Raw genomic sequence first — 11,337 nt, forward strand, 5'->3', positions numbered from 1 at the left:
GGATATGAATGGATGAAATTTTTATAAATGAATATGGATATGGATTAAAAAAATAAATGAATATTATATAGATACGGCCTCTCCTAATTTATATCCGATCTATTGAGGGTCGGGGGCCGTAGACCCGTAGTGCAACACTACAAAAGTGTAACCGTATATTGTGTACAACTAAAAATCAGTGTAAGTGTATTTTAAAGATAAAAATATCTTTAAAACCCTCGAACACTATTCCACCTTTGTAGAGCCCACAAAAGTAAATACTATTCCTGTTTCCATCCTTGCACTGTTTTCTCATCACACCCTACCTACATAACCGTCCTTCTTCCTCCTTCATCCCCTCTTTCCTCCTCCTTTCTTGAATTTTGGTTTCTAGTTTCTACTATCTTACCACTATTTCTCCCTACCCTTCTCTTCTCTCTCATTTACACACTTCCATTTTCAAGATTTTATATTTGAAACATTCTACTTAAGAGGGCGAGAGAGATGGGTTAGGCTCAAATTTTGTAGTTGTAGTCCTTTTTTAAATAAAAATAAAAACTTTTTCTAGGGTTATTTCTTTCTTGAAATGGAATTTGATTTTGAGCTGAATATTAAAGTAGAATTCTGGATTTTAGTTATCTTTTTAGGCTTTCTATCTTGAGTTTTTTCATTTTTTAATTAAAAAAAGCTGGAACAAGAGATACATCATCATCATCATCATTACAAGGGTCTGATTCTGGATCCTCAAAAGAATCATCAAATAGGTTTTCATGGATTCCATCAAATTCATCATCAGCTTCAACAAAATCAAGAAACCCCATCTCCGAACCACGACCACCGTGTCCTCCACGGCGGCGTAGCTGCTCCGGGGCATAAAAAACGCTCCTTTTCACCCTTTTCCGGCGAAGAATATGCACCGGAAAAAATGGGGGAAAGTTATCATTACAACAACCAACAGCTCCAGCAGCAACAGCAACATCCACAACCACCAACTGGGTCTTCAAGATTAGGGTTAAGAACCTCCGGTACCGGCGTCGGCGAGATTGTTGAAGTTCAGGGCGGTCACATTGTACGGTCCACCGGCCGGAAAGATAGACATAGTAAAGTATGTACAGCAAAAGGCCCTAGAGATCGCCGTGTTCGCCTTTCAGCTCATACAGCTATACAATTTTATGATGTGCAAGATAGATTGGGTTATGATAGACCAAGTAAAGCAGTTGATTGGCTTATTAAGAGAGCAAAAACCGCAATTGATGAACTTGCTGAGCTGCCAGCATGGAAACCTACTGCTGTAGCAACAGGAGCAAGAACAAACACATCAATTCAGGATTTTGAGCAAACCCCAGATCAAGAAAACACAAACCATCAACAATTTAGGGAATTTGAGCAACACCCGGATGATAATATTGCTAATACTCAAATGGGTAATTCTCAAAATTCAAGCTTTTTACCTCCATCACTTGATTCTGATTCTATTGCTGATACTATCAAGTCTTTTTTTCCAATGGGTGCTTCATCAAACCACCCATCTAATAATAGTACTCAATTTCATCATCAAGATTTGATATCTAGAACTAGCAGTAGAACTCAAGATCTGAGACTTTCACTTCAATCATTTCAAGATCCAATTCTACAAAATCACCAACACCACCATCAAGAACAAGGGCATAATAGTACTAATAATGACCAAAGTATGTATTTTGATGGGTCTGGGTCGGGTTGGCCCGATAATCAACCCAGTGGGTTTTCAAGAATGGTGTCATGGGGTGGAGATGCTGTATCAGCAGGCTTTGTATTTAGTTCCTCCCCTGCACCAGTTCCAATGCCGGCTACTGCGTTTTTGCAACCGTTGTTTGGTCAGAGTCAAAACCATGGTCATACACAAACAGCAAACAACCATCAATTGTTTAACAACAATTTACAGAGGGGACCCCTTCAGTCCAGTGCCACACCTTCGTTTCGTGCTTGGATCGATGCACCTGTTGTGCCATTTACCGGCATTCCAATCGATCAGCAACACCCAACCTTGGCTTTTCATCATCCAGCTTCAATGTCTGGATTTGGTTCAGGGTTCGGTGGCTTTTCTGGTTTTCATATACCAGCACGAATTCAAGGTGAAGAAGAGGAACACGATGGCGTATCTGATAAACCGTCGTCTGCATCCTCGGATTCTCGTCATTGATTCAACTTCATGCTCCTTAATCCTCTTGCAATCAGGTCAAAAACAAAATCCCATTTCTCTGTTATCATGTTTACTGTCTTCATTGTTCATGTCCATCTAATTTTCATGAATATTGTTCTTGATTATAGGAAATGTTATAGCAGCATTTTGTCAAGTTTAAAGCCAGAGAGATGATGGGAAAAGAATCAATGGCGGCAACAAAAGAAGAAAAACTGAATCTTTTTTCAGGTTTTCAATATTTAGTTTTCATGTATGAATTGAGCTATCTGTTTAGCTGTAAACCCTTGTTTTAAATTCTGTTGATTTCTTGTTTTTAGGGCTTGTTGTTGTATGTGACTATGTCAATTGCCTTATTTCGGTTTATAATCAAGATATTCTGCTAAAAATTGGGACTTGATCAGTTTTGGTTAACTTTTACAGTATATATGTTACTCACCCGACTTAGTAAGAAAAATCTTTGATGAGGGATTAGAATTGAGTAGAATCGAATATTGGCCAAATCGACACGTTAAGTGCACTTAGTTTTCAGATTGAAGCCATGAGAGGAGCAAATGGGATGTTTCTCTTTGTTTAGAAATTTGTCAATTTGATTATGTGGAGATTGAAAGAGAGAGCTTTGTTTTCTTGTCTATCTTTCTACCTTATTCTTGAAATTCTTGAAATATTGCTTCATTTACTTTAGTTACATTAGAGTGGCCTAATGGAATATGATGAAGAAGAAATGTGGGTAGGTTCATCTGTAACATCACGATCGTTTGGGTTGCAGCTCGGATTTTTGGGAGCCACATTGAGTGATACGTCGTTTTCAAACGATTTTCGGGTAGTAATCAAATCTAGAAATGGTTATGTTATTTCCATCTTGAAAGTTCCATGTGACATTAATTTCACTTGTTAAATATCTGTTCTTTTTTGTTTGGGCAAAATGAACTGTTGAAAAGGTTCATCAAGTTGATGTTTGTTTTTAGAACTTGATTGTGCTTTTTGCCAAATTCCCATGTTGCTTGAAAAAGGTCAGAATCTGGTTCCTTCTTAATAAAGCTAAATTCCTCTTCTATGGCTGTTTCTTTTCGAGGGTCTATCCCTTTAGGTTTTTTTGAAAAAACGAAAACTTTATAACAATTCTTTATCTCGAAAAGAGAAAAAGAAGACAGTATGCAAAAAGAAACACGGACGAGGCTCGAAAGCAGTAAACGAACCCCAACAACGAAGCTCGATCTAAAACTAACTAAACCCGAGTCTCGCAATGAACTAACGATCTAAACCACCTACAAACGCAAGAATTAAAAAAAAAAACACGGATAACCAACCAACTAACGACAAAGACTTCTACTATCAAAAACGAAACCCCACTAACCGACAACATCATCCTCACCTCTATTTCTGGGAGACACAATAGAAGGACCTCATCGCGGATGTTGTTGGTGTCGATATTGGTGCCCACACTAGCCTTGAACGAAAAGGTCGCCCCGTTTCTTATCCCGTGTCCGGTGGATGTTCCTGACGATAGGGGATTCAAATTTCTTTTATTAAACTCGTCAAAAAAGCCTATTTTTCCTAACGAATGTCCCGACCCCGGGCCCATATAAGACCACTTACAAACTCCGTCTTCTTGAACATCTTTGAAGGGTTTTTTGGATCGCAAACCCCATCTATCCCTTTAGATGTTGTTTCTTGAGATCTATTGTTTATTTCAAGAATTTGATTCAGCATTAGCTTTTTTTTTTTTTTTTTTTTTTTTTTTTTTTTTTTTAAGGAGCAAAGTTAGATGGATGTGCATTCAGAGTGGTACATGGTGGTACAACCAACTTGTTAAATCAACTATTGAATTTGTAAGGCATAATCAATTACTGTATGAAAGGAACTACCTTGCTCAATAAATAACAAATTTTTGGTACTTGTTTCTGGGTTAATGGTCCCCTATTCTGCAAGTCTCCCTGTCAATTAAAAACTAAATCAATTTTTTAGAACACGTACAAAAAGTGTCTTCTATGAAGATAGTGACAACTGCATTGTAGGTTGCTGAAGACTACTCATTATTATAACAAAGGCCTTTGGTTGTCTAGTTTTTTCGCTTTCAAAAACATAAAATTGAAACATAATGTTTAAAATTCTATAGTATGTCGATACACACACAGTGATAATTAATCTAAAACAACTGAAGACTTAACTGAAGACTTAGTTAAATTTGTCGATAAATTGCATCTCTTTGGGTCCACTCATTCCGGCCTAATACTCCCCCATCCCTATATTATTGTCCATTATTCCATTTTGGGATGTCCCAAATTAATTGTCCACTTCCATAAATAGAAAGGAAAGATTATATTTCATTGGTGGATCTGGAGAGAGAAAATATTTCATTGGTGGAGAAATGAAGTTAGTGAGATTTCCTAAAATTGTGTGTTTTTTGTCTGGTGACAATAAATATGAGATGGAGGGAGTAATCCAGAATCATTGTTGGCTCATATGAATCTTCTAATGTAACGTTATTAGGTTTGAATAATTTTATCATCCAAAAAGATAAACCCTTTTTTAAATATAAAAAAGTTGCTTTTTTGAATCTTAAGGTAATCTGGCTCGATGCTTGAGGCTGAATCTTGTTCCATAAGTTGATGAAAGTGTACTAATTGCCATCATTGTAATGTAGTAGCTTTGCATTTGGTATTTAACTAGTTGTTTACCCTCGCTTCGCGCCGGGGGTTCGGTTTTCAATGTATTTTATTGCGTTTAGTTTAACGATGATGTCGTTGAAGCGCAACTCGAGTCGAACTAAAAGGTATAACCCGTCAAAGATTTAAATGTTATTTTAAATTAACAATATAGGTGCATCTCTGCTGGTGGAGAAAAATATAAAGGAAACCAAAAAAGAAAAAAATAAAAAAAATTGTTACAACGGGTAGAGAAAAATATAAAGGAAACAATCGGTAATATTCATATTTTTTTGCCTAGTAGATATTTGCTGCTGCTAATTATAAAGAAACCATCGGTACTATTCATATTTTTTGTCTAGTAGATATTTCCTGCGGGTGAAGAAAAATATAAAGGAAGCTAAAAAAAGGGAAAAATGGGAAAAAAAAAACTGTTACAAAAAAAAATGCTACAGTACCGTGAATAGTACTGTTTGCGTGAATAGTACTGTTCACGTAAATAGTGGCCGGTGTGCAACCGTTGTTGCGCGGTGTACAAGTGATTAAAGCGCGAGAGTTGTACTGTTGGTGGCTTTTGTGTATTAGTATGTATGTAAATGTAAATAAATGTAAATTTAAATTCTTTGATTATATTAATAAAAATATTAAATTTGTTGAAGTTATTTATAAAAATTATAAGCCTCCATCCAACTCATGAATGTGATTAGTACTTCTTATTTTAATACTTTGCTAATCATATTCTTATAAAAATTATGGTTGGGTCCAGAATTTTTGTCATATGAAATGAGAACAATGGTCACTACCTTTATACAGTACTATTTAATACTGTAATAAATATTGTTAATTAATTGAATAAAGACAGAACTCTAATCATGGCAAGAAAGCTATTTAACTACAAAAGTCATCAAACAAAATGTTTAACTTAGAATAGCAAGATCAAGTAGTCCACAATCAGAAAAAAATACAAACCAAGTAATTTTTTAATCAACTTGATCATCAAAACAATATTATAATCATACCCCATGATGTTCATGTGAAAGGGAAACTTCAAGTAAACACCCATCAAACATAATATTTAAATATTTATTATATTATGTCCCAATCTGTTTCCCAAAGGCAATACTCCATTTTTGTATACAAAATGTACAACTACATATTCAATTAGTACCATTGTTTGCTTTACTTATACTTTTGCCAGTACTTTTATTGGATCTCACTTTAACTAACATCTTTGTTTTAGTATGCTTTATTATTTTTTTACCAATTATTTTCCTTTGAGGTGGCCGCGTTGAGACGATCGGGCGAGCAATCACACGAGTCTCCCATGGGCAAACCGTGAGCCATCGCTCCATCCAGCTCCAACCCCACCCTTCTTTGCTTAGATCATAATAAGCTTGACCGAAACATCGATTAGACCTGGCCCTCCACTTCAAATCACACCAAAAGTAATAACAGAGTCAAACACACAATTAAAAGTAAGCAAGATAAATTCAAGGGGTGTTTGGATTTACAGACTTGCATAAACAATTAATATTCAAACTGTTGTCTAAATTTAACGAAAAAAACACATTAACATAATATAATCTAATTTCGGTAAGTTTTTAATTTTATGTAGTAATGTAGTAATTTATAGACAAAATTATGCGGATAGTCCCAGTGGTTTACCCAAATTTGCGTGCGTAGTCCCTGAATTTCAAATGATGAAAGATGAATATTGTTAAGAGAAAAAGAAGAAAATGGGGGAAAAGGTGTAGCATGTGAGGTTTTAGGGTAAAAGGAAGCAAAAGATAAAAAGATGAAAAATACCCTCTTGTGCTTGTTACATTGGAACTTGACGGTAACTATTGACGGTCGACTGACAGATTAGAATTCAAAAAGGACTACCATTGCAAAAACAAAGTTCAGAGACTACGAGCGTAGAATTGGGTAAACCACATGGACTATCCGCGTAATTTTGTCTAACTTATAAGATAATTAGGAGTTGCCAAACACACAGGGAAAACTCAAACAATAAGATACTATCTTTTAATTAGAACTTCAGGCAGCAAAAGCATATAAAAATCCATCTTCGATGACCATCTTTATTGTAGTTGATTATATAATTCTAATTATCGTAAAGAACATCTTCAGTAAACGAGCATCCAAACACCCCCAAATGTGTAAAAACAATGTCTAACAGATATAAAATACATACTTGGTGAGAGAAGGCATACGCCATTGCCCGTTCACGTTTGTTAGTGGCTTCTCCTCTCTGCTGTATCTTAGATACAATCTCGTCCATTGATTCAGGTCCACCGCACCATTCAACCTATTGACAATCACCAATGATTCAAAGCTCAATGAAATGTTAGGAATCATGACGTTAAAACCGTAGTTTAAACACACATGAAACAAACCTGCAGTAAATGAATAAAAAAATTATAAAGTTATGTAATTGGGAAGATCAAGTCGATCTGCTTAATCCATGGCCGAACTTAAAAAGGCATTATCAGCTTCAATTCGATACGTATTTATAATTACATTAGCAGGACCTCCAGATAACGTGGGTGGCAACTCGGTTGTCTACGCAACTATCAGACTTCACAAAAAAAGATGGGCTGTTATGATATCCAAAGTTAAGGGTCATTTCTACAGTTTGTGGACTGTAAGGGACTCATTTTGCAAATTTTCAAAGTCAGCATACCTTAACCTTAGGTGGCTAACTTTATTTGCATAGGGACTACCCTTAGGTCGTAGGTTCGGTTCGGACCACAGTGAGCATGGATAAGTCCTCAAATCAAGGGTGGTAGTAATTTATGTATCCAATGATCTTAGAAATGAATGCTAATTAATTTATTGGATCGTCTGCTTAAATATGCGGAATACTATAACATATCATTATCTTAATTATTAATCGTAATTAACAAATCAAGTTGTAGCACCTCAAGATCATGAAACTTGGACTCTATTTTCAATTGATTTTGAAGTTTCTTTTGCTTTATACGGCTTTCTTTGACCATGTAGACGCGACGAGTTCTGAGTTCCGCTTGTATTTTGCTCCAAAAATGTATTCTGTCAAGAGCACTTGAAGCTTGTTTAGCATGAGCATCAGCCTCAATCAATGACTTAATATTTGAGGTCTCTTGTAGAGAATTTATAGATTTTCCAGCCTGTCATTTGGTTATAAACAAGATAAACAAATAAATATAAATACTGTCACCAAAATTTCTCCTTTCTAATTATCAGCACACAGTTTGGTCTAAAAGCTTTTTGGTCATTAGATTCGGCAAAAGACTCGAAAATATAACGTAAGCTACCTAAATTGCCAATAAAGATACATACATTTATTATTTTGATTGATTTGCGGAAATTGAATTTAAATTGAAACTTGGTGTGAAGTACAAGTCTGAGTCCGATTAAGTGTGAATTAAGAGTTCGATTTTGAATAAAGATTACCCAAATCCAACTTGTGATTTACTTACAATCATATAAATTGGAATAATAACCCCACAATCGGACTCTTAATTCACACTTAATCGGACTTGTAATTCACACCAAGCTTCAATTTAAATTCAATTGTGGGATTTCAATCAATATTGTAAATGTATTATCGTTTAATGATCGCCAGCCCAAAAAGGTAACATACAATACAAAAATGACCAATAAAGATAATGTAATATTTATAATTGCCAAAAAAGATGATGACGTGGCGTTTACATGCCGTGTCGTCTACATTGCGATGGCGTGGCTTCCAGCTAGACAATATTACTCCAATTTCAAACTTTTTCATATTTCATATTATAATTCATTTTGGACATAAATTGAAAAACACGTTACCTTTTTGGGCATATAAAAAAGTCATATTACCTTTATTGGCAATTTACGTAACTTACGTCACCTTTTAGGCCATTTACCCTCTTGGATTTATATGGTGTCACACGTTTATTTCGCACAAATTTAAAGTAGTACTGTATTAATTAAAAACCAAAAAGAGCCAGTTATTAAGGAGACATGAATAGCAAAAGTAAGGTGCTACCTCAAGTTTTTTTGATTTGTTTTCCTTCTTTCTCTTATTGCAAACTATCCTCTTAAACCATGCCCACAGACCCATTTGTGGTTGATAAAACTGAGCACAAACCTAACACAAAAGAATCGTATTCAAATAAATCTCCATGAATAATATTATCAGCTGAAGTTACAACATTACATGTTGCTCCTTAAGTTTCATAGTTAGAGTCCAATATTGAATTCAGATGTTCAATCTCAGTGTACTTCACAGCAGTGGCGATTCTAGGATCAGGACCTAATGGGGTCCCAAAAAAAATTTCGATAACTTTTTTGCACAAAATATTGAAGGTGTCGGGTCAAATCGGGTCGGGTCGGGTCGTGCCCAAAACACAAACATAAAATTGAATAATACTCGTAAAATATAAGGTTGTTCATATGCAGTATAAATTAATGGCATATACAGTAACAATTTTATATTTGCAATTTTAAAGTTTCAATTGCCTATATAGTTTTACAATAGTATTTTTAATCATGTCCAATAGTTAGGTAGTTATAAGTGATGAGATTAAGGATTCATATACAATAACTATTACAAATATATTTATCATTACACATACATCTTACTTGTAAACATATAATAAATTCACTATGAGTACTCATAATAAAACATGTATATCTCAACATAAAAATTACACATAATTGTCATAATATATGTTTGATAGTAAATTTATCAAATTATGTTCATTTTTAGATAAACATTACACATTTTAGTGGAAGAATTAAATTTACGTCATGTTATATTACGTTTATGTTTTCATTATATATTTGAAAATATTATAAGATTTCTTAAATGTCAGGTTAATCCACTAGATATGGATATAGATGGATGAACTGAATTTAAATGAATATAGATATGGATATGAATATGGATTAAAAAAAAAACTAAATAGATATGGATATGACCTTACACCCTCATCTGATTCATTGATATCCCTATGATGAAGGATTGGAGATGGAACCGTAAGAAATTGTGACGTACAAGGAAGTAAAAAATAATTAGAATAGGAATTTGACAAGGGTCTGTTTATTTTTATATCTAATATATTCAATATAATATATTCAATAGCTCATACTATAAAATCATAAACGGGTTAACTTCAAACACTTTAGTAGTCCAAACTATTAAACTATAATCTCTAAAAATTTATGGAGTCCCATTATTATATTTAGTGGTGTCCTATGCAAAAAAATTTAAAAATTTTGTGATAAATTTCGAAAAACTAGTGGTGTCACCGGACCCCGTACCTCTCTATCTAAAGTCGCCACTGCTTCACAGAGTACTTTTTACATCTAACTGAAAACATGAGCTCAAAAGTATTATACATTTAGTTCACTAGTACTGAAAAATGGTAATTTTACACCCAAAAGTTCAAGATTTGTGTACAACCTAAAGTCAAGTTTCAAAACTAAGATCAATCTATTTGACACGAAAAAGTCAACATATGACCCTAACAAGAGTTTATGCTTGTGAAGACATACATTCTGTTTGATCCCTCTATAGCCAAAATAACCATGACCTTTTGACATTCAAAAGTCAAAGTTTGACTTTAGTATGCATTTGCTGGTCACACGTCTACAACCTAGCAACCGTCACTCAAATTTACAGTTTACATCTCTACATATCCATCAGTTGCTCTGTAAAGTATAGCATAGCAACCATTGGTAAAAAGAGTAAAAAATGTTTAATATGATCATGCAGAATACATAGTACATAATTAGCAACACAATAAATCCTAAATTTATCATAATCAAATTGCTAACCAATAATTAACCAATAATACACAAAATGTAACCCTAATTTATGACACACACACATATACACCAAATATGAAGGGTTTTGGGTACCTGAAACTGCAGTTCTGTAGCAAGAACCCAGAACTCTGAGAGAAGTACAAAATCCACAACATTTTGTAATGATTTGTTTCTAATAAAAGTTGAAAGTGAAACAATGGCGATTTTAGGTGTGCAGGTATTATCAGAAACTGACACAAAACCTATAATTTTGGTGCGGCCATTATTCGATCTATAAAAGCTTACGAATCCGAAACTACAGACAACGAAACCTCAGCGATACGTTCGAGTGCGATTAAAAAATAATTATGAAAAATAGATTCAGTTATATTCTTCAGAGTTCAATTAAAATTTAGAGACTAATTAGTCCCGGAGGGGCTCGAACCCACGACCTTCGGCTCATAAGACCAACGCTCTAACCAACTGAGCTACGGGACTTTGATGATAACTACAATTAGGGTTTTAATAAAAAACAATTAACGTAAAAGTACAATGAAAACACGCGTTTTAGAAACTAGAAAATAAAGCCATGTTAATAATCCTAAACTATTTATTTTATTGATCGATTAGTTCCAACTTCCAAATACGCTATGTGATGCAATTAAACGTTATTTTTTTACATATATTCCGTCAAAAGCTATATCTTTTTTTTGGAACAACTCAATATAATTAAAAAAGAACCCTCCTAGCAAG

At 34.2% G+C, this 11,337-nt stretch overlaps 2 protein-coding genes and 1 non-coding gene across 3 annotated transcripts; 1 reads left to right on the forward strand and 2 right to left on the reverse strand.

The window, feature by feature from the left end:
• Window positions 1-291: 291 nt before the first annotated feature.
• Window positions 292-2,679, forward strand: LOC139871662 (transcription factor TCP4-like). The gene is made up of 2 exons (XM_071859382.1): window positions 292-2,196; window positions 2,290-2,679. The coding sequence occupies exon 1, from the start codon at window positions 905-907 to the stop codon at window positions 2,159-2,161; it is 1,257 nt and encodes a 418-aa protein (XP_071715483.1). The 5' UTR covers window positions 292-904; the 3' UTR covers window positions 2,162-2,196; window positions 2,290-2,679.
• A 3,166-nt stretch (window positions 2,680-5,845) lies between these two features.
• Window positions 5,846-8,919, reverse strand: LOC139871646 (protein IQ-DOMAIN 10-like). The gene is made up of 4 exons (XM_071859365.1): window positions 8,822-8,919; window positions 7,728-7,955; window positions 7,001-7,114; window positions 5,846-6,233 (listed from the first exon to the last, which is right to left on the reverse strand). The coding sequence occupies exons 1-4, from the start codon at window positions 8,894-8,896 to the stop codon at window positions 5,964-5,966; spliced, it is 687 nt and encodes a 228-aa protein (XP_071715466.1). The 5' UTR covers window positions 8,897-8,919; the 3' UTR covers window positions 5,846-5,963.
• Window positions 8,920-11,008: 2,089 nt separating this feature from the next.
• TRNAI-UAU (transfer RNA isoleucine (anticodon UAU)) lies at window positions 11,009-11,082 on the reverse strand. The gene has a single exon. It is a non-coding gene; the product is annotated as a tRNA-Ile (tRNA).
• Window positions 11,083-11,337: the final 255 nt, after the last annotated feature.

Source organism: Rutidosis leptorrhynchoides, chromosome 10, assembly GCF_046630445.1.
Source record: "Rutidosis leptorrhynchoides isolate AG116_Rl617_1_P2 chromosome 10, CSIRO_AGI_Rlap_v1, whole genome shotgun sequence".
Lineage (NCBI taxonomy): Eukaryota > Viridiplantae > Streptophyta > Magnoliopsida > Asterales > Asteraceae > Rutidosis > Rutidosis leptorrhynchoides.

Bases quoted from the DNA above. Each gene is read 5' to 3' on its own strand.
- LOC139871662 (XM_071859382.1), top strand. From the start codon at position 905: ATGGGGGAAAGTTATCATTACAACAACCAACAGCTCCAGCAGCAACAG.
- LOC139871646 (XM_071859365.1), bottom strand. From the start codon at position 8,896: ATGGGTCTGTGGGCATGGTTTAAGAGGATAGTTTGCAATAAGAGAAAG. The intron at 7,115-7,727 runs GTGCTACAACTT...GATTGTCAATAG, and splicing joins CCAAGTTTCATGATCTTGAG to GTTGAATGGTGCGGTGGACC. The intron at 6,234-7,000 runs GTATGTATTTTA...TGTGATTTGAAG, and splicing joins CGTATGCCTTCTCTCACCAA to TGGAGGGCCAGGTCTAATCG.